The 22,810-nt window shown below is 40.3% G+C and overlaps 1 protein-coding gene and 1 long non-coding RNA gene across 2 annotated transcripts; both read right to left on the reverse strand.

Annotated features, from left to right (window-relative positions):
• Positions 1 to 707: 707 nt before the first annotated feature.
• Positions 708 to 5,785, reverse strand: LOC127544901 (disintegrin and metalloproteinase domain-containing protein 10-like). Its single transcript, XM_051971800.1, has 4 exons — positions 5,623 to 5,785; positions 4,650 to 4,810; positions 1,673 to 1,844; positions 708 to 998 (listed from the first exon to the last, which is right to left on the reverse strand). Exons 1-4 carry the CDS (start codon positions 5,759 to 5,761, stop codon positions 850 to 852), a joined length of 621 nt encoding a protein of 206 aa, XP_051827760.1. The 5' UTR covers positions 5,762 to 5,785; the 3' UTR covers positions 708 to 849.
• Positions 5,786 to 7,706: 1,921 nt separating this feature from the next.
• LOC127544905 (uncharacterized) lies at positions 7,707 to 11,978 on the reverse strand. Its single transcript, XR_007949553.1, has 3 exons — positions 11,859 to 11,978; positions 9,313 to 9,405; positions 7,707 to 8,099 (listed from the first exon to the last, which is right to left on the reverse strand). It is a non-coding gene; the product is annotated as an uncharacterized LOC127544905 (long non-coding RNA).
• Positions 11,979 to 22,810: the final 10,832 nt, after the last annotated feature.

Raw genomic sequence — 22,810 nt, forward strand, 5'->3', positions numbered from 1 at the left:
AGTGAGTGACCCATGAGAAGATTCCATTCTTCTATCATTCAGAAGAGATTCACCATATTGAACAGAAGAAGGACTCCATTAAATCTCTGAGGGGAGTAGTTTCAGGAAGGATCTGCATAGTGACTATCATGGGATGTTAACCTCAAACTCTTATTTTCACATGTTATAGTCTTTTCCTAGTCCAAGATTCCAATACATGTTAACCCAAATTAACTTGGGGTAGAATCATGTCCAAGGCATGGAAAGACTAGCTCACTTTGGACATTCCTCTCGAGGTCCAGAAGTGCTTGGATATTAGAAAATAATAATATTTGTAAAGTTCTTAGCCACGTAGTGAGTATTAAATGAACATTAGCTATTGTTCTTATTTGTGGCTAGTGGTGCAATGGATAGAGTGCCAGGCCTGGAGTCAGGAAGACTCATCTTCATGAATTCACCTCATTCCTCATACACTTAGTAGCTGTGTGATGCTGGGCAAATGACTTAACCCTATTTGCTTTATTTCCTCATCTGTAAAAGTAGCTGGAGAAGGAAACACAAAACACTCCAGTATCTTTTTGCCAAGAAAACCCCAAATAGGTCACGAAGAGTTGGGTGCAATGGAACAGAAATTATTGTAATTATCATTAAATAAAATTGTTTCTGGCAGGCTTTCGCCTGAAATATAGAGCACAGTACTGAAGCAACTATTCCACCCCCTCATCTGACAAAAGGTAAAACTGAAGTCCTGAAGTGGGTAGGGTCACCCACTAATGGCAGCCCAGGGATCAGAGCCCAGTTGTGGACTCCTCGTCCTGGGCCCTGGGATGGATGGAGCGGGGTTGGGAGAGTGAGGGGGCGCAGAGGCCCCTACCTGCACTGCACCCCGGCCTTCAGCCGGCAGCGGAGCCCTTCATTCTCGCCAGCGCCATAGCAACAGGGGTCTGTGGTGCTGCTTCCCACATCACAGCCCTCTCCGGGGTCCAGCACGTGGTTTCCACAGATGGGCCGGTCAGTTTCTAGGAGCAAGGAAATGCGGTTGAGAGGGGACAAGTGGGACGAGGGACAGAGACTGCGGTTTTGGGCACACCTGCCATAGGACAGGGATTCAAGTCCACCCTCAAACACATATTAGCTATGTGATCCTGGGCAAGTCCCTGAACTTCTACTTACCTCAGTTTCCCCATTTGTAAGATGGGAATCATCACAATGGGTCCGACCTCGCAGGGTGGTTGTGAGGATAAAATGAGATAATAATTGTCGAGCCTTTCGCACAGTGCCTGGCACATGGTAAGTGCTACATAAATGTTATCTATAGCTGTCATTATGCCTCTAATAACTAAGTTCATTTCACAAGAGTTAGAACTGACCTTGAACCAAGATCCAGTTGGGATCTTAGAGACTGGGAACTACTATTGGGAAGCAAGGCAGAAGACAGAGAGGCTCAGACAGTGTGTTTAGATAGGACTTTCATGATCTTGGAATCCTTCCTGGTGCTCTTGGCTTCTTTGCCATTGATAAGTTCAATGGAAAGACCAGTTTAAAAACCAGCAGCCCGTGGTGTCAGGCCGAGAGATGGGTGCCCCCAGGGGAGCTGGCATCCGCATCTGCTGCCCTCCTGATTCCACAAGGCGCTGCCCTGAATCCCTGACTCCGCTCACAGAAGAGAGTCCCGATCAGCTTCCCTGCTCACCCACAAAACACTGATCCTTCTTGCCTCGGAGGGTCTTCCCAATGAAGGTTGTGCTGCAAGGGGAGAACCGGTCATTGTTGGGCTGATCGCCATCAGTGGCGTGGGCAAACATTAGGAAGTTCCCGTGGGTGGTATCCAGGCTGAAGTGGGCACACTGCTGGCTCTCGTCATGCTGAAAAAGGGGAGCACACATGTCCACAGTTAGTGCAGAATAACACTTTCCCTCATTCTCCTAATCCTTAACCAATTCTTTGCCAATGAGGGTCACCCACTGAGGGTTCCCTTTTCATCTCTAACCATTAAGAAAAGACGCAGTTTCTAAGCTTGTTTCCTCATTGGTACAATGGGGTCAGTCCTTGCCCACTTCACCCCATAGGATTGCTCCCTGTCAGAAAGGTATTTCAAATGAAAAAGGGAGCCATGATCGTAGGTTTCATTAGTCATTCCCTGCAGTGCCCTCCCCATTCATCTCTGTAATCTAAAAATACTCCAGTCTCCAGTGTGGAAGGTCTTGCGCAAATGCCCATATTCAAACCCCAAGTGATCTGCAATTACTTGCTCATTGCTTCAAGCCCCTTTCGAAACCCTACTTCCTCCGTGGAGTTTTCCATTTCACACTAGAATGAGTAAAAACTTGATACTGATCTCTCCCTTCTCCCTTCTCTCAGTTCATCATTGAATTCTAAAACCTCACTCTTTGTGTCACCATTTAGAGTTTTCTTGGCAGAAATACTGGAATAGTTTGCCATTTTCTTCTCTAGCTCATTTTACAGATGAGGAAACTGAGGCACACAGAGTCAAGTGACTTGCCCAGAGTCACACAGCTAAGAAGTATCTGAGGCTAGATTTGAACTCAGGAAGATGAGTCAACCTGACTTTGAGCCTAGCACTCTGTGTACTATGCCACCTAGCTGCAAAGTGCTTCATAAATATTATCTCATCCTGTCAATAACCCTGGAAAGTAGGGACTATTATTATGCCCATTTTACAGATGAGGAAACTGAGACTAAGAGAGATTCAGTATTAAGATTAAGCCCAGAGTCACAGAGCTGGGAAGTGTCTGAGATGGAATAGAACTTGTATTGTCCTGAGCCCAAGTCCAGCACTATCCAGTGCACCTAGCCAGAATCTCCTCCATGATCCCCCTGGTAAATCATCATCCGGCCTTTGCCTGAAGACCTTGGTCATTTGACCACAGGACTACTTTTTGAATCAGAGAAGCTAGCTTCAAATCCCACTTTGGCTACCAGACAGGGAGATCAGTCTGTGTGACTGCATGGAGACAAAAGATGGAATGTCAAGTTTAGGGAGCAACTAGTAAGATGCTACAGAATGGAGAATGCATGAAACAGAATGCCAAGAAAGAAGGATTGGGAAAGGATGCTTCCAAATTAGGGAGGATGGAGAGAGCTATTAAATGCTAGGGTGAAGAGTTTGTACTTTCTTAGAGGTAATAGGGACCCACTCAAGATTCTTGAGCAGTATAATCACCACCCTATTTTGAATGGAAAATTAGTCCCTCAAATTCATCCAGTGATCGCTCCCTAGCTTTGGGCTACAAAAACCCAATATAATCAAAGAAACCTAAATCTTTGCTAAAAATCAATCTTAACAGGATTTGGCCCACTGAGAAGTTATTTCTTCTCAGTGTAAATCCATCTTTGCTTTAAAAAAAACAAAACAAAACCCAACCTACCTTTGCTAAAATTCTTTTGGAAGAGCCCACTGAGAAGTTATTTCACAGTATAGTAAACCCATTTTTTGCCACAAAAAAAAGATTCTTGAGCAGTGAAATGAGATGGTCAGACCTTCAGAATATTATTTTGGCAACTATGGAAATCTACTGGAGGAAAGCAGAGGGACTAATTAGGAAGCTATTGCAATAGTCCAAATGAGAAGTGAGAACTTAAATCATAGCAAGGCTGTGGCTGATAATAATAGTTAACATGTATAAAGCAGTTCAATTTTACCAAAGTGTTCTGTGTACATTTCCTCCTTTGTAGCTTATAACAGGGGGCCATTCCCAGATATCCTGATCTATATCTGGCCCTCTCTGGAGGGAAAGTGAGGCAGATGACCTTGCACAGCCCTCCTCCACTTAAATCCAGTCTACTTGCCCGTGGGGAGATCCCCTCCCTGACGTCATAGTTCTCTTCAACAATGAAGGACAAAGAACAAAAACAAAATAAGAATCTGATAACTACTATGTGAAGTCAGCATTCCTGTTATACAGATAAGAAAACTGAGGCACAGAGACACTTAATGTCTTGTCTATGGTCAAATAGCTAGAAAGTATCAGAGGCAAGATTTAAAACCAGCTCTCCTGGGATCAGATCTCTCTTGAACTGAGGTAATTAGATAAATACAGTGCCAGGCCTGAAATCTGGAAGGTCTAAATTCAAATGTTCAGGTCACTGAAGCTCTATTTACCTCAGTTTACCCATCTGTAAAATAAGGATAATAATGGTGTCTACATCCCAGGGTTGCTTTGAGACTCAAGTGAGATAATATTTATAAAGGGCTCAGTACATTGTCTGGCACATAGTAAGCATTATATGAATATTTACTTTTATTCTTATTAAACCAGCCTTGACACTGTGAATGGAGAGAAAGGGATGGATGATGTTTAGAGCTGACATAAGCATACCACTGATTTGTACCTCTCCATAGAAAAAGTTATGCTGGAGAAATCCAAGAATCCTAGAATTTTAGAGTTTGAAGTGAACTTAGGAATAATCTATTGAGTTTGACTTTTTCATCTCACAGGTGGGAAAAGTGAGATCCAAATGAGGGAAGTGATTTGGTCAAGTCAGTGTCAGAGATGGGTAGAAACCGGCCCTTTTGACTCTTAGTCTAATGCTAAAGAAAGATTGTATAATTTTTGTTGTTTTTTGCCCACTGAGAAGCCCTTTAGGGAAAGAGAGGCCAGAGGACTACCTAGGACTGATCTTGGAGACTGGGATAAAAGTCTACTCACGTGCGCCCCTAAGCTGTGGCCCAGCTCATGGGCCAGTGTGATGTGGATAATGCGGGGTGGGAGGTAATGGCCATATTTCTGAATTGTGATCAGTCCTGTGTTCAAAGACCTCAGTGAACCTTGAAACATTCTGTGCTTTGAGCAAATGCCACCCAGGTCCCCTGGAACGAAGCAGAAAAAGGATGAGATTCTTCCCTTGTGGTTCCCAGGAGAAATCTATAGGGAAAACTCATTATCATCCTCCAGGTTTAAAATTTCAAAATGCTCTGTCTCCTTTTTCTTCCCACATCCAGGGTAGCATCTCATTCTGCTGATCCCACTTTCCATATGACTTTTGGCCCAATATAATCCTTTGTTACTTCTTATCTGAATTATTATAATAACCTAAAAATTACTGAGTATTCGAATAAGAAGTGTCCTTCTATGTCATGAAGGTTCATAGAGATGAACTGATTTGCTGACAACCCCATAACAAGAAAGTGATAAAGCTGCCACTTGAACCCAGGTCTTCTGATTATATCACCATTCTTAAAATTGCCTCCTACTTGATCCTCTGCCTTTTAGTTTTCTCTGCTATATAAGCAGCCAAATTTATCTTCCTAAAGACCACTCCACTGTTTGGAAATCTTCAGTGGCTCTGTTTTACTTGTCACATTAAGGGCTAACCATTCAAGTTTCACAGGATTAAGTGTTGGAAATCTCCTTGTTTTTAGATAGGAGAAGTAAGTCCGTAGTTGGGGAGTGACTATCAGGGCCAGCCATCTGGGCAGTGATCAGCAAAATTGATTTCAAATCTACATCATCTAACTCCAGATCTAGTGTTCTTTCCATTAAACCACCCATATCCCACTACAATCTGCTCCCTGCCTGTGCATTTAACTTTATCTACCACTTCCCCTTTATATATCACTCTCTTCTATACAAGCCAGTCTCTTCCCCTCCCCACTTCTCAGAGTCCCCCAGCTCAGCTCACCAGCTTGCCCATTAAAGGCAATTCCAAGGATTCCACTGTAGTCTCTGTCTGTTAAGAGGTAAGATAAGCAATAACCATCCCAGTTGGACTGAGCATGCAACATCAGGAGCTTCTCTGGACCAATGAAAGGTGAGTTCATGGAGCCGGTGGGGTCATCTTCCTGTACAACCTAAGAACAAAGAAGGGCTATTGATGATTTCCTCCTCTGATGTGTGAACAAAGGGCTTAAGGTACCTGTGGTTCTAATCACCAACAAACCATCCCTAATAGATGAGATGATTCAAGGCGAAGTAGTTCCTATTTACTGTTTCTGAGTGCAGTGCCTGGCGGATAGTCTTTCTCCTCCCCAACTCTTGCCCTCGAATTAGGAAACTTTATTTTTGATATTTCCTCAAACATTCCAATCTCCTAGTTTCTCAGTATACTCATTTCTCATGATCTGTTCCTCCATTCCATCAAAGCCATATAGATGGTTGATCTTGCCATCTCTTACAGCTATTCCACTTTTGTGTTCATGAACTCTGAAATTCCTTTGCTAAATGTTACATTTTATTTTTTTCAGTCAATGAAAATCTGCTTTTTCTCCCTTCCAACTCTCTACCCTTCCCAATGAAAAAGAAAAACAAACATGTATAGTGAAGCAAGACATATTTCTGCATTGTCAATGTTTAAAAAAAAAAAAGGAGTTTCCTTAAAATTTGTTTAACTATGAGCCTTTCATCTATTAGGAAATGAGCAGCATATCTCATCTTGAGTCCTCTGGAACTGTGATTGATCATTGTATTGATTGGAGTTCTTAAGTATTTCAAAGCTGTTTGTTTTTACAATCTTGTCATCTTTGTATAATCTGTTCTCCTGATTCTGTCCACCTCTGCAAGTTTCCCAGGTTTCTTTGAAACCATTCTTTTTATCATATCTTTTACCACAATAGAGTTTCATCACATTCCTATACCATTTTTCAACCATTGTCCAGTTGATGAGTACTTCCATTCTTCACCACCACAAAAACAGCTGTTACAAATATTTTTGTTTGTTTTATTTAGGACTAAACCCTTTATGAATGAATGAATAAAACTTTTACAAAGGCTGACTACGTGCAAAGCTCTGTAATAAAATTTGGGGATGCAAAGAAGAAAACGAAGACATGCCCCTGCTCTCAAGTTGTTCACATTCTAATGATGGAGTTATCACATATACAAGGTTTTAGCTGCAAGTTCAATGGATATATCCTATGGTCCTTAGGGTCTAGAAGCAAAGCAACAGCTCTTTTTCTTTTTTCTTTCTTTTTTTTGCTGAGGCAGTTGGGGTTAAGTGACTTGCCCAGGGTCACAGAGCCAGGCAGTGTTAAGTATCTGAGGCCAGATTAGAGCTGGTCCTCCTGACTTCAGGGCTGGTGCTCTGACCGCTGTGCCACCGAGCTGCCCCAACAGCTCTTCTTCAAGATCATTTCCACTGATTAAATCATATCATGGGAAATGAATATAAACTGCTTGCATTTTTGTTTATCTTCCCGGGTTATTTATACCTTCTGAATCCAATTCTCCCTGTGCAACGAGAACTGTTCGGTTCTGCAAACATATATTGTATCTAGGATATACTGTAACCTATTCAACATGTAAAGGACTGCTTGCTATCTGGGGGAAGGGATGGAGGGAGGGAGGGGAAAAATCGGAACAGAAGTGATTAAATCATATCAGTATCAGATATTGAACCATTTGACAGTGTCAAGTGCTTTAATGACAAGAACTTTCTTTTCTGGGTTGTCAGCAGCTGTAGCTGTGGCACCTGCAGCTGAGGTGATGGTGCTGGAAGCACCGGGATTCCTGAGGCTCTTGGGCTCAGGGTCTGTTTCAGAGGTCGCGGTCAGGGTGACGGGTGGTTTGACCCGCCTGGCACTTGATGCTTCCTGCTGCTTCCTCAGATCGCCCACTTCTCCGCTGGTCTGGCTGGTCTAGACTTCCTCTTTTCTTGCTTCCTTCACAATCCCTCTTGAATGAAATGTACCCAGCTCCTCTGTGTGTGTGTGTGTGTGTATTATATGTACACAGGTGTGTGTGTGTGTGTGTGTGTGTGTGTGTGTGTGTGTGTGTGTGTGTTGTATACACAGTTGTTTGAATTTTGCCTCCCCCACTGCCATGTGAGCTCCCTGAGAGCAAGGGCATGTTTCTGCTTTTCTCTGTGTGTCCAGCAGGTGGTATGGTGCTTCAGCACAGCGGTCACTTAATAAATGCGTGCTGATCGGCTAACAGTTCTTCCCGGCTTGTTTGTCATCAGCAGTACAATTTTGTGACACAGCTGGCTAGGAAAAGAGCATCGTGTGGGACCACAGCGGGGCCTCAGCCTCGGCCCGCAGTGGGGGCGGGGGATGGAACCAAGTGCTCAGATTATCAACAGGAAAACCGGAGCCACCAAGGATGAGGACGGGGATGGCATGAAGATCACTAAATAGGTAATGGGCAGCAGAAGGAAAGAGTAACCTGGAAGATGGCGGAGGAACAGAGGAGCAGTTAGACCCGACCTTCTCAACAGACATCCTCCCTCCCTACTTTCTAAGCAAATCAAGGACATCTCTCAGGAGGCCCTTCATCTTCCTCATTCTATAGCTCAAAATTACTCATTATTTCCCTTGGTTCACACTTTTGATCTCACCTTTAAGGAGGAAGTAGCCTGGCCTTATTTATAAATATTTTTGGCCAAGACCAACTCTGTTACTTGCACTCTGAATTTGTCTGTTCATTTCTCCTCTGGGAGTTTGAGCCATCTTCATCTTCCACTTCTCCACATCCACTGCTACATCCCCACTGCTCACAAACGTGCACTCCCAATCCTTAAGACAACCCTTCATTTGGTCCATTTGCTTCATTCTTCTCTGTGGCCCGCTCCTGACCCTATTCCTTTCTTCACCAGATCCCATTAGGCTTCTCACCCTAGGAACTATCTTCACCACCGTACTCTTGCAGCCTTCCCCTGCTTGAAATTTCCTCCACATGTGCAGCTCTTACCTATCTTTTATTTTATCTTCAAAGACTTTGAAGGGCGGCAACTGACATAGGAGTGAGGATAATGGACTGGGAGAACAGGGAAATAGATTACAAATTGTGTTGAATATAGGGATTGAGTTTAGAAGGAGAAGGGTCATTTTAAGGGTGAAAAGATCAAAGATCATGAGTAAAAATAGAATTTTTAAAGGTTAAGATTAAAAAAATGAAACAGTTTTGGGTAGTGCTTTGCTCAGAGGTATTTCTGAGTTTGTCATGAATTATAGAGACTGATGAACTCTGAAGACAAGGTATCTAAAGGGACATCCTTATGAATATTGAAGTCTCCAACATAAAACTGGAGGGTGGGATGAAGAAGAGGACTCTCCTGAGTTTGATTCTGAACTCGTTAAGAAAGGGTGGTCTGTAGCCAGGAGATGCAACAAGAATCTGGACAGAAACCTCCAGATGGATGGAGAGTATTTCAAAGAGAGGCTGATGAATTATGGTAGTGGAGAGAAGCTCTAGGAGCCAGGATGGGATGGGAGCGTTGGGATGGGAGTGGGAAGGAAAGTCTGTCTGTCTCCTTCAAAGGAAGAGAGGCTGATGGATTATGATGGTGGAGAGAAGATCTAGGAGCCAGCAACAGCGTTGGGATGGGAGTGGGAAGGCAAGTCTGTTTCTTCCATGGAAACAAGCTTGTACTACTTACATGCAAGGTTTTTATTTTGAAGTCTATGTATTTGATGCCTCCAAAATCAGCTTTTTCATAAATGGTATTCACAGCTTTTACATAGCTGGCAATCTGCCAAGGGGGAAAAATTAGTAACATTAAACCATCTCCACAGGAAACATATGGAAAAACTCAAAAAGTAGCTCATCCTTCCAGCTGTTTTAAGGAAATTCAATCAAACCTGATGCTTTCTACCACTCTTATTATGCCATAAAAGGATTTGGTGACATAAGTTCATAAAACATTAGAGATGAAAGTCAGAGTACAGAATGATGGAGCTGGGAGAGACTTTGTAACCTAACATCTTGGGGCTGAAAAGAACTTTAGAGAACATAGAACATAAAGTATCAGGACCCAAAAGATCCTGGGAAGCTAGAGAGAATGTTAGATCTGGAAATGATCTGAGGCATCAGATACTTCAACTCAATTCCCAGATGAGGAGAAAAAATGAGGCTCAGAAAAAGCTAATGACTTGCCAACATCACACAAAGCCAGTGTCTGAACTGGAACTAGAATTCAAGCCTCTTTATTCCCAGTGTAGGGTTATTTTTCTTCGTTCTTCTTCTTCTTCTTTTTTTTTTTTGGTTGAGGCAATTGGGGTTAAGTCACACAGCTAGGAAATGTTAAGTGTCTGAAGCCAGATTTGAACTCAGGTCCTCCTGACTTCAGGGCTGGTGCTCTATCACTGTGCCCCTTATTTTTCTTATTTCACATTACTTCTCCAACTTAGCACTCCCACCTCAGGAAGTCTGGGTAACTTCTGGGCTACTACTTCCCTACATTGCTTGTCAAGGGAAACTCACAGGAAAGCAGAATTGGAGCTAGAAGAAACTTCAGGGGTCCCTTAGTTCTCAGCTTCTTAACCTGCAATTCACAACCCCATATGGGAATCATGAAATTATGATTTATTATCAATAAATGTTTAACTTGGATATTTATTTTATATATCTATATAGCCAGGATCACATAAAAATTTCTTAGCAAAAAGGGGTTGTGAGTGGTAAAAGTTTAAGAAGCCCCAATCTAGTCCAATCCCCTAATTTTACAGATAAGGAAATTGAGGTTCAGAGGAGATAAGTGACGTGCCCAATGTCATGCAGGTAATAAATAAGGGATTATTGTGTGGGATAACCCACAACTGGGATTTGAAGTTGGATTCTCTTGACTCCAAATTCAACTCTCTTTGCACTAGACTTTAATAAATGTTTATCAATTAATTGAATAAAACCTACAAACCTCTTTCCAAGTCCCTTGAGATTGCAGCTTGTTGTGAGGATTACATGAAATAATATAAATAAAACTGTTTCTTAAGCTATAAATGCCTGGATGAACTAGAATTCTTATTAAATATTGGTCCTTTCCCTGGAGCTCAGCAGAGTTGGCTATGGATCTAAAGATAAATTTGCATTCCCAGGAGCAATGCTACTCCTGGGAGTTGGAGACTAGGGATCAGGACTGCAGCTATTATGTCCAGGATATTGGGAATTCCCAGATGAGGAATAGTCCCTCTCCCATTGCTGACAGGCATCTTCTCAGCAATTTATGACATTAGAGGGTTGCCTAGGTCACCAAGAGATTACATGATTTGCTCAGGTTTACACAGCTCAGTATAAGTCAGAGAAGAGACTCGAACCCAGTCTCTAAGGCTAGCTCTCTAGCCATTACATCCCACTGCCTCTCAAAAAGAGATTCAGGTAGCAAAAGGGTACTTAGAATTAAGTGAAATAGAGAATTTTCTATCTAAGTCCTTGATCTGATTCTCCCCTTATAAAATGGAGTCTGAAAAGATAATCTGCAAAAGAAATTCCATTAAGTATGTTGCCTTGCTTTAAAATAACTAATATGTTCTGGAAGGGAAAAATTCATCTTTGAATTTTAAGTCTGTGTTAGATTTAAGTGATATAAAATATTTTGGTTTTTTTATGGTTGAGTTGTGGAAAAGTATTTTGCAGAGCTATCAATGTTCAAATAATAAAAAGAAATATATAATAAAGGTATTTGACCAGTGAAAAAAGAAGGGAGCAAGAGCCCCGGTGGTCTTCATACATTGCAGTGGCCAAAAAACAGTAGAACAACCCAACCCCTCTCAGATATGGCCAGGTTGCACAACCGAAGCAGTCTGGCCAATAGACCAAAAGCTCATGTCTCTGCAGTGCTAAGGTCACAAGGAGCTACCCTCATAATAGTCCTGTGAGGTTAGCACTGCAAATAGTAATGTAGCTTTTCTTCAAATGGGGAAATTGGATCTCAGACAGATGTGAAACAATTTACTGAGGGTTACAAAGCTATTAAGGATCAGCTATGGGGCTTGAAATCAGTGAAGATCACCAGATCTCTGGTTCTCCTCATTTTCACTCTTCCATTTTTCCTATTCCATCATGCTGATGTAGACCTGGGGTGGGGGATGGGGGCCTCCTTGGGATTAGTTCCCTGATCTCATCTTCCTTTGGGTTAGAGCTCCCAATTCTCAGATTGAAAGGTATCAGAGAGATGGATGAGTCTCTCAGAGCCCTCACAGAGCTCACCTGAGTAACCACAGACTCCAGGCTCCCAAATCTTCTATAAAATAAAAAATCAGCTTTGAAGTGCATGAGACATGAGGTTCTGGAGTAATCAAGGCTCCTTCTCTGTCTTGGTAATGTTTCCTTTTCCTGGGGAGATGAGAATTAGTTAGTCAACAAGAACTTTTGGTTCACTCTTGGTACTTCACAGTTGGCCCCCAAGACTTTATCCATCTATTCACCCAAGAGATCCAGTGAAAAATTTGTAAAGGGTTTAGTTAGCACAGTGTCTGGCACACACATGAATCTTCCCTTCCCCATTTTTTACCAAGCATTTATTCAGCACTTTCTGTGTTAGGTATTCTTCTGAGCTCTGGGAGAAATAAAGATCAAAATACAACCATTCCTGCCTGAAATGAGTTTATATTCATTCTTTTGTTAGAGACAGTACATGCAAATATAAGTAACTACAGAATATCTACACAGAATATGATTTTTGGAGGCAAAAGCACTGGGATCTGGGGAGACCAGGAAAGACTCCACATGAAGGCAGTGCTTGAGTTGAGTTTTGAAGAAAATAGGGATCCTAAGAGCCTGGTATTGTTGGTGAATTTGGCCATGAGTCATCCTAGCTTCTGTCTTTGATGACTCTGTAAGAGGTTGATGACAATGCAATTCTGCCTCCCTTTAACCCAATTCACTCACATCACCCATCATCCATTTTTAAAAAAAATTTATTATCAGAGAAGAAATGGAGGTGTCTTTCTTGCTGTCCTTCTCATTCTTTTTATTGGCTGCCCCCCAACCTGGAACATTTTCTCTCTTCATTTTCACTCACTGATTTTACTGGCATCTTTCACAACTGAACACAAATCTCACCTTCTGCAAGTCTTTTCTGGAACCTAATCAATGCCTTCCTTTGGAAATTATCATTCGCCCACTCCATATATACATATATATCTATAGACATAGAGATAGATAATGATATTATCTATGCATATATGTGTATGTGCATATATATGTATATATGCATATGTGTGTATACATATTTAAATACAAAATATGTGTGTGAAGGTATATGTATATATATAAAATGTCTCTTTACATATATATATGTAAAAGAGTTGTTTGCATTTTATCTCCTCCATTAAAATGTGAGCTTATTGAAGGCAGGGGCCAAGTGTTTGTTTTTCTTTGAATCCTCAGCACTTAACACAATGAACAGCAAATAGTAAGTGCTTAATAAAAGCTTCTGAACTTCCTGATTGAGAATCATATAACATTAGGATGTTTGGAATATGGGATAGAGAAAATCAGATCCTAAGAAGCCAGAACATAGGATATCAGAATTGAGAGGTTTTTTAGAACATGGAAAGTCAGATATGATAGAGTCTATAGAATACACTCTCAGGTTTTCTCCATCTTTAAAAAAGTTTCATTTCATGCTATTTCAAGCTATCATCTCATTTGCCTTCTCCCTTTTCCAAACTTAGAAAAAAACAAACAATACCATTACTTCTTTTCCTCTTGCTTGTTGATTTACCCTGTTCAATTTATTTCAGAACTCTTCATTCAAATGAAACCATACTCCCCACTCTCTCTCTCTCTTTTTTTAATATTTTATTTTATTTTATAATAACTTTATATTGACTGAATCCATGCCAGGGTAATTTTTTACAACATTATCCCTTGCACTCGCTTATGTTTCGATTTTTCCTCTCCCTCCCTCCACCCCCTCCCCTAGATGGCAAGCAGTCCTATATATATATATATATATATATATATATATGTTGCAGTATATCCTAGATACAATATATGTTTGCAGAACCGAACAGTTCTCTTGTTGCATAGGGAGAATTGGATTCAGAAGGTAAAAATAACCCGGGAAGAAAAACAAAAATGCAAATAGTTCACATTCCTTTCCTAGTGTTCTTTCTTTGGATGTAGCTGCTTCTGTCCATCATTTATCAATTGAAACTGCATACTCCCCACTCTCAATTGCCAGATCTGATGGTCTTTTCCTAGTTCTCATTCTTTTTGATCAACTTTAGTCACTGTGTGACACTCTCTCCTACTATATTGTTCTTTCCTCTTTGGGATTTCATGACAGTACTTTTTTCTTGGTTTTCCTATTAATCTGATTATTCCTTCTCAGTCACTTTTAATTTACTCAGTTATTATATCCCAATCCTTAATTGTGTGAGTGTATCACCAATGCTCCTTCTTGGGAGTTCTTTCCCTCCCACCAGTTCTGTCTCTCTCTCTCTTTCCCTAGTCTCTGTCCATTTCTTACTCTCTTGATGATTGCCAGTCTCAAAGTCAGGGAACCTGGACTCAAATTCTGTCTTAGATACTAGCTGTGTGAACAAGGGCAAGTAACTTAATTACTTTGAGCCTCAATTTCCTCATCTTTAAAATGGGAGGAGTGTTGGGTTCAATAATCTATCTCTAATATTCTTTCCAGTTCTATGTCTATGATCCAGTTCCCCTCTTCAACTCTTATGGGTTCAATTATTAGTGCTACACAGATCTCTGCCAGATCTCCATATCCAGCTCTAGTCCCTAGATTTCCCCTTTGTCCAATCACAAAATGCCAGTTAGAGAAGCCATTGCCTCTCCCAGAAGGCAAAGTGCCTATGCCAAATGCTTAGTGAATCCCTGACTTCTCTAAATGCAGATATTGTCACAATATATCTGAAAAGAGAAAAGACCAAAAAAGGTCTTAATCTGAGAATGGCTTTGCCCCACACACTTCGGAAATTTCAAATTGGATATCCTGTAGTCATCTCAAACTCAACATGTCCCAAAACAGAATTCGTGATCTTTTTTTCCCTTCCCCAAAGGTACCACTTCCCTGTATGTCACCACCATTCTTCATTATTGTTATTGGTATTATTAGCTTTGAAAGTGTTTTTCACTGATTTGAGTTTCTTCTCAATTCATTTCATAGACAAGCAAGTTATTTTGGGGAACAAAACATCTATAAAAATGGAAAGATTGTCAGTTGAGGAAAGTGCCCTAATCATAGCAGTGAGTCACTTTTTATACATTGGTTTCCAAGTCTAAAAATAGGTGCTGATTCACCAGTCAGGTTAAAATCTTTAAAAATCTCTTTAGCCTGGATGAATACAAATTCCTAAGATTCTACCACTTAAATCCTAAGTTAAAGAATCATTATAATGATTCAAATATGTAAAATTGTTCCAGTGAATGCATTCCAATTCCAAGAAAATGGGTATCTGTAGAAGAAAAGGGTACCAGCATTTTTCCAAACAGCCAGGGTGGCAACCCTGGAGTCCTCCACTTCATTCTCCCTCACCCAAAATATCCACTCAGTTGCCAAGTCTAGACAAGTCTACTTCAACAAATCTCACATCCATCCCCTTCCCTCTATTCATATGGCCATCACCTTTGGCCCTCTCTCTTGGATCTTGCACCAGAACAGTGGCAGCAGTCTCTTAATGGGTCTGTCCATTCTAGTTTCTCCAGTCTCTCTCCAATCCATCCTTCCTCCCAGCTGTCAAAGTAAGGAATTCCTCAGGCAAAGGTCTGACTGGGTCATTCTCCTGCTTAATAAACTCCTCTAGGCTTTCTTTTACCTTTAGGATGAAATATCAACCCCACTGTTTGATAGTTAAAATCCTTCATAACCTGGTTCCACTCTACCTTTCCAGAATTTTTGTATATTACTTTTGTGGGGACATATTAAAAACCTCCTTTTTTGTTTCAATTAAAAATACTGGGGAATAATTATTTCTCTAAGCTAAAGTCCTTTCTAGACTTTTCCCTTTATAAAATAGTGTAAAGATCAAGGACAAAAAAAGGGGGGCAGCTGTATAGAGCACCAGGTCTGAAGTTAGGAACTCATATTTCTGAGTTCAAATCTGGCCTCTGACACATGATGGGTAACCCTGAGCAAATCATTCCTCCTGTTTGCCTCAGTTTCCTCATATATAAAGTGATCTGGAGAAGGAAATAGGAAGCCACTCCAGTATCTCTGCTCAGAAAACCCCAATAGAGCTACAAAGAGTTGGACCAAATCAAAAAATGACTTCACAATAGTAAGAAGAATCAAAGCAAATGTTCTGAGGAAAACGAATGTATTAAGAGTGGTAACCAAACATCTGGTCTTCCTATCCCCAAAGAATTGTAAGGATTCAGCTAAAGGCAGCTCATTCCCATAGGACAGTACTAAGGATTATGTCAGAGGGGAAAGGTCAAAGAAGGATTTTAAGGAGAATATTTCATAGGCGATTAAGAGATTAGATTCAGCTAGAAAGAGTAAAATGTTAGCTCCAAATTGTAATTTAAAAACATGTCAATAAATATTGATAAAGCACCTACATGTGCTGGATACTGAGCTAAGCAGAAATGTGGGCAGTGAACACAAAAGACAGTTCTAGGAGCTCATACTCTAATGGGAGAGCCCACCATGTACAAACAAGATGCCTACAGGATAAACTAGAGGAAGGCACCAGAAGGGGGTCTGGGAAAGACTGTCCCTTAGAAAGTGTGACCTTTTCTTTGTTCGAGATTCCTATAAATGTATATCTCAAATTGTTCTGGAGTAGAGAGAGAGAGGTGGGAGGAGCAGAGATGGAGCACGAGAAGGGACTATGTCAGAAAGACATTTCTCTTCTTAAGCTAGAAATGCTTGGATTTAGAATGATGCTAAATTAAGGTTTCTGGGGAGCACAGCAGTCACGGTTATTTTATTTTTCTTTTGCTTCCTCCCTTCATGAGCTCTGAAGTCTGGTCAAATTGGTCTGTTGTGCTGTTCCTCACACATAACACTCCATTTCCTGCCTCTGCGTTTTTACCTGGACTGTTCCCCATGCCTGGAATAGAAAACCTCCTCTCATGTGACTCCTAGAATCCCTCCTATGTCCTTGCATAGCCTCCCTCACTGAAAGCCAATTCACTTTTAGTCACAGCATCACCTCCCTGATGTCATGGTTCTCTTCGAGAAGAAGGACAAACAACAATAACAACATTCTTTATGTATATATGTTGTTTCCCTCCCATAAAATACAGGCTCATTGAGGGCAAGATCTGTTTCTGTCTTTCTTTTTTCTTTCCTTGATATCGCAAACCCCTTTACATAGTGGCTAGTACATAATAGATGCTCCAAAAAAAGTGTGGTTCTCATTTAGTATTTCTACCCCGCCTATAAAAATAAAATTAGAAACAATTTACAAGCTCATTGAGAGCCAGTCCCTTGTATGACAATAATGGCATTCCACTATATTTCTAAATGCCCTTTCCTAAGATTCCATTGTGTATTGATTGATTGATGTTAGAAGATGGATGGAATGTCAGGACCAAAGGTTGGGTGTGGGGGTCTCATGTAGCCTCATGTATCACTACTTGATTTGATAGGTTAAAACCTAAAGAGGGGCTGATTTATTTTTTAACTTAATTTTTCTTAGGGTTTTTTGTCTGTGTTTTACAATATGACTAATATAGAGATATGTTTTGCAGAATGCCACACGTATAACTTGTATCAAACTACTTGCCTTCTCAATGAGGGGGAAGGGTATGAAGGGAGGGAAGGAGGAAGAACATTTGGAACTAAAAATTTAAAAAACAAATAGTAAAAATGTTTTCTATGTTTTTGAGAAAAATGAAATATTAAATTTTTAAAAAGAGATGATGCTATTGGGTCTGTATCCCAAAGAGATCATAAAAGGGAGGGGAAAACTTACATGCACAAAAATATTTATAGCAGCCCTTTTTGTAGTGGCAAGGAACTGGAAACTGAATGGCTGAATAACTTATGGTATATGAATGCTATGGAATATGTGGAATATGATAAGTAGGCTGATTTCAGAAAAGCCTGGAATGATTTACATGAACTGATGCTGACTGAAGTGAGCTGAACCAGTAGAAGATTACACACAGTAACAGCAAGATTATGTGATGGTCAATTATGTTAGACTTAGCTCTTCTCAGCAATGCAGCAATCCAAGGCAATTCTAGTAGACTTGGGATGGAAAATGCCATCTACATCCAGAGAGAGAACTATGGAAACTGAATGTGAGTTAAAGCATACTCTTTTTGCCTTTCTTTTCTTTTTTTTTTCTCATAGTTTTTTTGCCTTTTGTTCTTATTTTTCTTTCACAACATTAGAAATATGGAAATAGTTTAAAAGAATTGTACATGTTTAACCTATATCAGATTGCTTGCTGTCTTGCTGGAGGTAAGGGAGAGAGGAAGGAAAAATTTAGAACTGAAAATCTTACAGAAATCAATATTGAAAATCAACTTTATATGTATTTGGAAAAATAAAATACTATTGAGGGAAAAAAAAAGAAAGAAAAAAAAAAGATGTGATGATTTGCAAGAGGGAGTAGTGAATATCAGAGTCCAGACTCCCCAACTTCATACTCTTCCTCCCAGATCAATGAATGATTCTATTGCACCAAAACAATGATTAAACTTACCTTCACATTGAACTTGGGAATGGAAGGCTGCCAAAACAGATGCATCTTTAAGGCCAAACAGGGACAGTTTGAGTTGTTTAAAAGGGAATAATCTAGAGAAAGTACAAGGGTAACATGAAAAATGGTTACAATGGAACTCCAATGGGATGTGAGATACTGAGTTTAATCACACGCTCTCCCTCCATGGGGCAGCTAGTTGGCACCTTAGGGCACAGGATGTGGCTCTGGGAATTGGGAGAAAATCTGAGTTCAAATGTTTTCTCAGACACTTCGTATTTATCCCTTAATCATTCTCAACTTCATGTTTTCCCAACTGTAAAACAGCAGCCAGCATTAACTTCCGGGGTTGCTGTGAGAATCAAATGAGAAATATCTATAAGTGCTTAGCATAGTGTATGTGATTAATGAATATTATTGTCTACCTTCCTTCCCTTCCTCTTCTCGCTGGTTTGTTGATTTATCTGAAAAGCCACAGCAAAGATGAAAAATTTCTTCTGAAGAATCAGGGCATAGACTTCTGATCTGAAAATAACTGAGTCTTGCATTAGGATTTTATAGGTTTTCCAGGAAGAGATCTTAGACATCATCATGTCCATTTACTTTTCATTTTACAGATGAAGAAACAGCTGGGATTGCATTTGGGAAATTGTACAAATGCAATTGCTCCTAGATCTCTCACCTTTGACATCCTGGCTTGTGATTCTGGACAAGTATTTTTCTTATCTCTAAACAGCTCCCTAAAGTTTTAGAATAGATACTGACCTCTGTTGATAGGAGTTTTTTGACTCAGGAATTCCATATATTAAAAAAATATATAGCAGATCTAGTCCCAATTCTTTATCCCTATTCTTCTGATGAAAATGTAGAAGTATGATTAAGATGACAGGAAAAGATAATGATAAATATTGAGGGGATGTGGGAAAACTGGGACACTAATGCGTTGTTGGCGAAGTCGTGAACTGATCCAACAATTCTGGAGAGCAATTTGAACTATATCCAAAGGGTAATAAAACTGTATGGGTCTGTATCCCAAATAAAACTACTGGGTCTGTATCCCAAAGAGATCATAAAAGAGGGGAAACATGCAAAACTGTAGCATCCCCTTTTGTAATGGCAAGAAACTGGAAACTGAGTGGATATCCATCAGTTGAGGAATGGCTGAGTAAGTTATGGTCTATGAATGTAGTGGAACATCATTGTTCTATAAGAAATGATAAACAGGCTGATTTTAGAAAAGCATGCAAAAACTTACATGAACTGATGGTGAATGAAGTGAACAGAAGCAGGAGAACATTGTACCCAGTAAGAACAAGATTATTTATGATGATCAACTATGATAGGTTTTGCTCTTCTCAGCAATTCAATGATCCAAGACAAGTCCAACAGACTTGGGATAGAAAATGCCATCCACATCCAGAAAGAGAATTATAGAGATTGAAGCTCACTATTTTCAACTTTTTTTGTTGTTTGAATTTTCTTTCTCACAGTTTTTTCCTTTTTGTTTTGGTTTTTCTTTCACAACATGACAAATATGGAAATATATTTAAATTGATTATACATGTATAACCTATATATTTCCTTGGTGTCTTGGGGAGGTAAGGGAAGGTAGGAGAAAAAATTTGTAACTCAATTAGAAAAATAAAATCCTACTGAGAAAAAAGATGAAAATGTAGAGGTAGCTACAAATCACAAAGTAGTATGTTCCCAGAAGGACAGTTTCAAGAGTCTCATAATAATATTCTGGAAACTTAACTAGTTGATGTAAGTAAGTGGCAGCATGTCACCAGTGATGACTTACTTTGCAGAAAAGCATATAAAAATGTTGTCAAGGCATATATGATAGGATAGGTAGGCAAGACCATTGTGTACTACAAGTGGGAGATTCAGATGGACAAGCCTAGTGTTGCATAGAGGTCCATGACGCATTAAGAGACTAAGGGGTCCATGATGCATTAAACCAGTAAGGTAGACTAAGGCAGTCTTAACAGAAGGACACAGACAAGAATTACAGATGAAGAAGAGTTATGAATAAAGTATATATTATGGCTACAAAGAGAGAACCTGAATTGGTATGGTCATGGAAAATAATAACATTAGCTAAGAATTCTATAATGTTTTAAAATTTATGAAGAAGTACTTTCTCCACAATAACCTTGTGTACTAGTATTATTCACATATTACAAATGAAGAAACTAAGATCTGGAGAGCTTTTCTGACCTGTCTAGGATCACACAGAGCTAGTACGTTGCAAATCTTGAATTTGAACCCAAATTTCTCTTGATTTCAAGTTATGTGCTCTTGCCACAATATGATCTCCTAAATCATTGAAATAGAACTAAAAAAGGAAATAGAGACATGGGAAAAATAGGATGTTTGAAATATAAAGGATGTTAGGGACAAAGCTGAACTCAGAACTCTTTTTTTTTTTTTTTTTTTTTTTTTTTTTTTTTTTTTTTTTTTTAGTAAACAGGGATAAGTGACTTGCCCACTAGTAAATGTCTGAAGTCACATTTGGACTTGGGTCCTTCAGACTCCAGGATCAGTGCTCTATCTTGGTTGGGTGATGATTGTCCTTTGTTCTTGAAGAGTTCCAAAATGACATCACTTTGTTAGAGTGGAGTTACAATGTGTCCGATTGTGGCTGATCAGACTGATGCTCTGCCCTAGGTGGGACTCAAAGCGTCCCTATGAACATTTGGGGCTGCTTCTCTAACTCTGCATCTCACATTTCTTCCGAGCTAATTCAGTTCTGCTTTGCTCATAGAGCACAGCACCTTCTCTGATGAGGGGCAGTCCTGTACCAGTGTCTCCCATGTCATGCAATCGATTCTAAAGTTCTTAATAGAGACCTTGAGAGTGTCCTTTAGCGCTTTTTCTGACTACTTGTGAATGAAGGCTTGCCATATGTGAGTTCTTCTTTAAAAAAGTGTACATTTGGCCTTCAAGCAAGGTGGCCAGCCCAATGGAGCTGCGCTCTCTGCGGTAGACTTGGAATGCTTAATGGCTTAGTTTAAAAACAGACCTTGGTGTCGGTATCCTCCTGCCTGGTGATGGTCAGAATCTTTGAGACAATTCAAGTGGAAGCCGTTCAGTTTCCTGGCTCAGCACTGGCAGACTGTCCAGCTTTCATGAGCATACAATGAGGTCATTGTAGACCTCTGCCAACCTTCTATTTGGTAGTCAGTCTAATACCTCTCCTCTCTTACACTTTCCTTCAGAGCCTTCCAAACACTGAGCTTCAAGGGTTCAATCCCTTGAAAGTAAGTATACTGCCAAGAGAAGTGAACTTATCTACAGCATTCAAAACTTCACCATACACTGTGATTCCACATAGGAGTGGTGCCATATGGCAGATGGGGTGTAAGATGTGTTCACAAGAAGAACCTCTGGCGTGAGGGCTGTGAGCCTTTACAAAGCTGCTTTCCACCTTCAGGGTCCACCTGATCCATCTAATTCACCTGTGGCTCTATCACTTAGCTGCCCCAGAACTCTTAACACCTGAGACAATGGGCCAAAAGTTGTAGTTGCCTGAATATAGGAAACTCAGATAAAGAAACTCTCCTAGTGAGAACCAGCTAATAGAAGATATCTATAAACTTTTTAGCCCCAGTTAGTCTGAAAGTTCCCTGAGTGCTTTTCATAGTTTGCGTCCCTAGCACTAAATAAGAAGTTCTGGAAAATCATAGCATAGGGAAAAGAACGTGAAGAGTGGTCAACAGTCACCCCTTCCATCAATCATAAACCACTTCTACATCTCTCAAAAATGGTCGGCCTTTCTTTAAACACTTACAGTTATGGGGAACTCACTACTTCCCAAGGCACCTCATTCTGCTTTGAGAAAACTGCAAGGCATGCCTACAAATAATTACAAAACATGCCAGAATGCATTAAGTACATAAAAGGAATACTCTCTTCCATAAAATCAGATGAGAGATAGATCACTTGGAGTTAGGGGCAGCTGTGCTATTAGGGCCATCATTCCCTCTCTTCCTTCCCCAAATTCCCAAGGCTCTACCTGATCCTTTACAGCCGAAGTGAAGAGTCCTGGGAATAGAAGTAGGTAGGAAAGATGGCACTAATAGCAGAGATTCTATTCTTTCTCCTCCCAACAACTTTTGAGGGCCAAGGGATATACAGGTAAAGTATAGTTTTGTTTTCTGCCAGGATATCCAATTCCAGTTCCAGTTGTGTACACAGTCAGTGTTTAACAAATGCTTGTTGAATTACACTGAATTTAATTGTAGATGGAGGAGGGCAAGTTAAAATTGAATTCATGGTTGAACAGCCCAGAGGGTCTCTGAACACTTCTGAAGGGTTGATATTCCCACTGTACTAAGGGAACTAGGACTCACCTATCTCCCGCTGGTGGTAGATGATGGAACGTCTTGGCTCCGTTTCATTACCAGAAGATGCTCTTGTCGGTTCTACATAGAAAGTGCCATCTTTGGTATGGATGATGCCTTCAAAAAGACCAGAAATGATGGAACCTTGGCAGGAAGAGCCTGGTTCATCTGTTAAGAGATATTGGAGAAA

This window comes from Antechinus flavipes, chromosome 1 (genome assembly GCF_016432865.1).
Source record: "Antechinus flavipes isolate AdamAnt ecotype Samford, QLD, Australia chromosome 1, AdamAnt_v2, whole genome shotgun sequence".
Lineage (NCBI taxonomy): Eukaryota > Metazoa > Chordata > Mammalia > Dasyuromorphia > Dasyuridae > Antechinus > Antechinus flavipes.

Coding starts and splice junctions, on each gene's coding strand:
- LOC127544901 (XM_051971800.1), bottom strand. CDS start 5,761: ATGAACTCACCTTTCATTGGTCCAGAGAAGCTCCTGATGTTGCATGCT. Junction 1,845..4,649: donor GCCACAGCTTAGGGGCGCAC/GTGAGTAGACTT, acceptor CCCCTTTTTCAG/CATGACGAGAGCCAGCAGTG. Junction 999..1,672: donor GAAGGATCAGTGTTTTGTGG/GTGAGCAGGGAA, acceptor CCTTGCTCCTAG/AAACTGACCGGCCCATCTGT.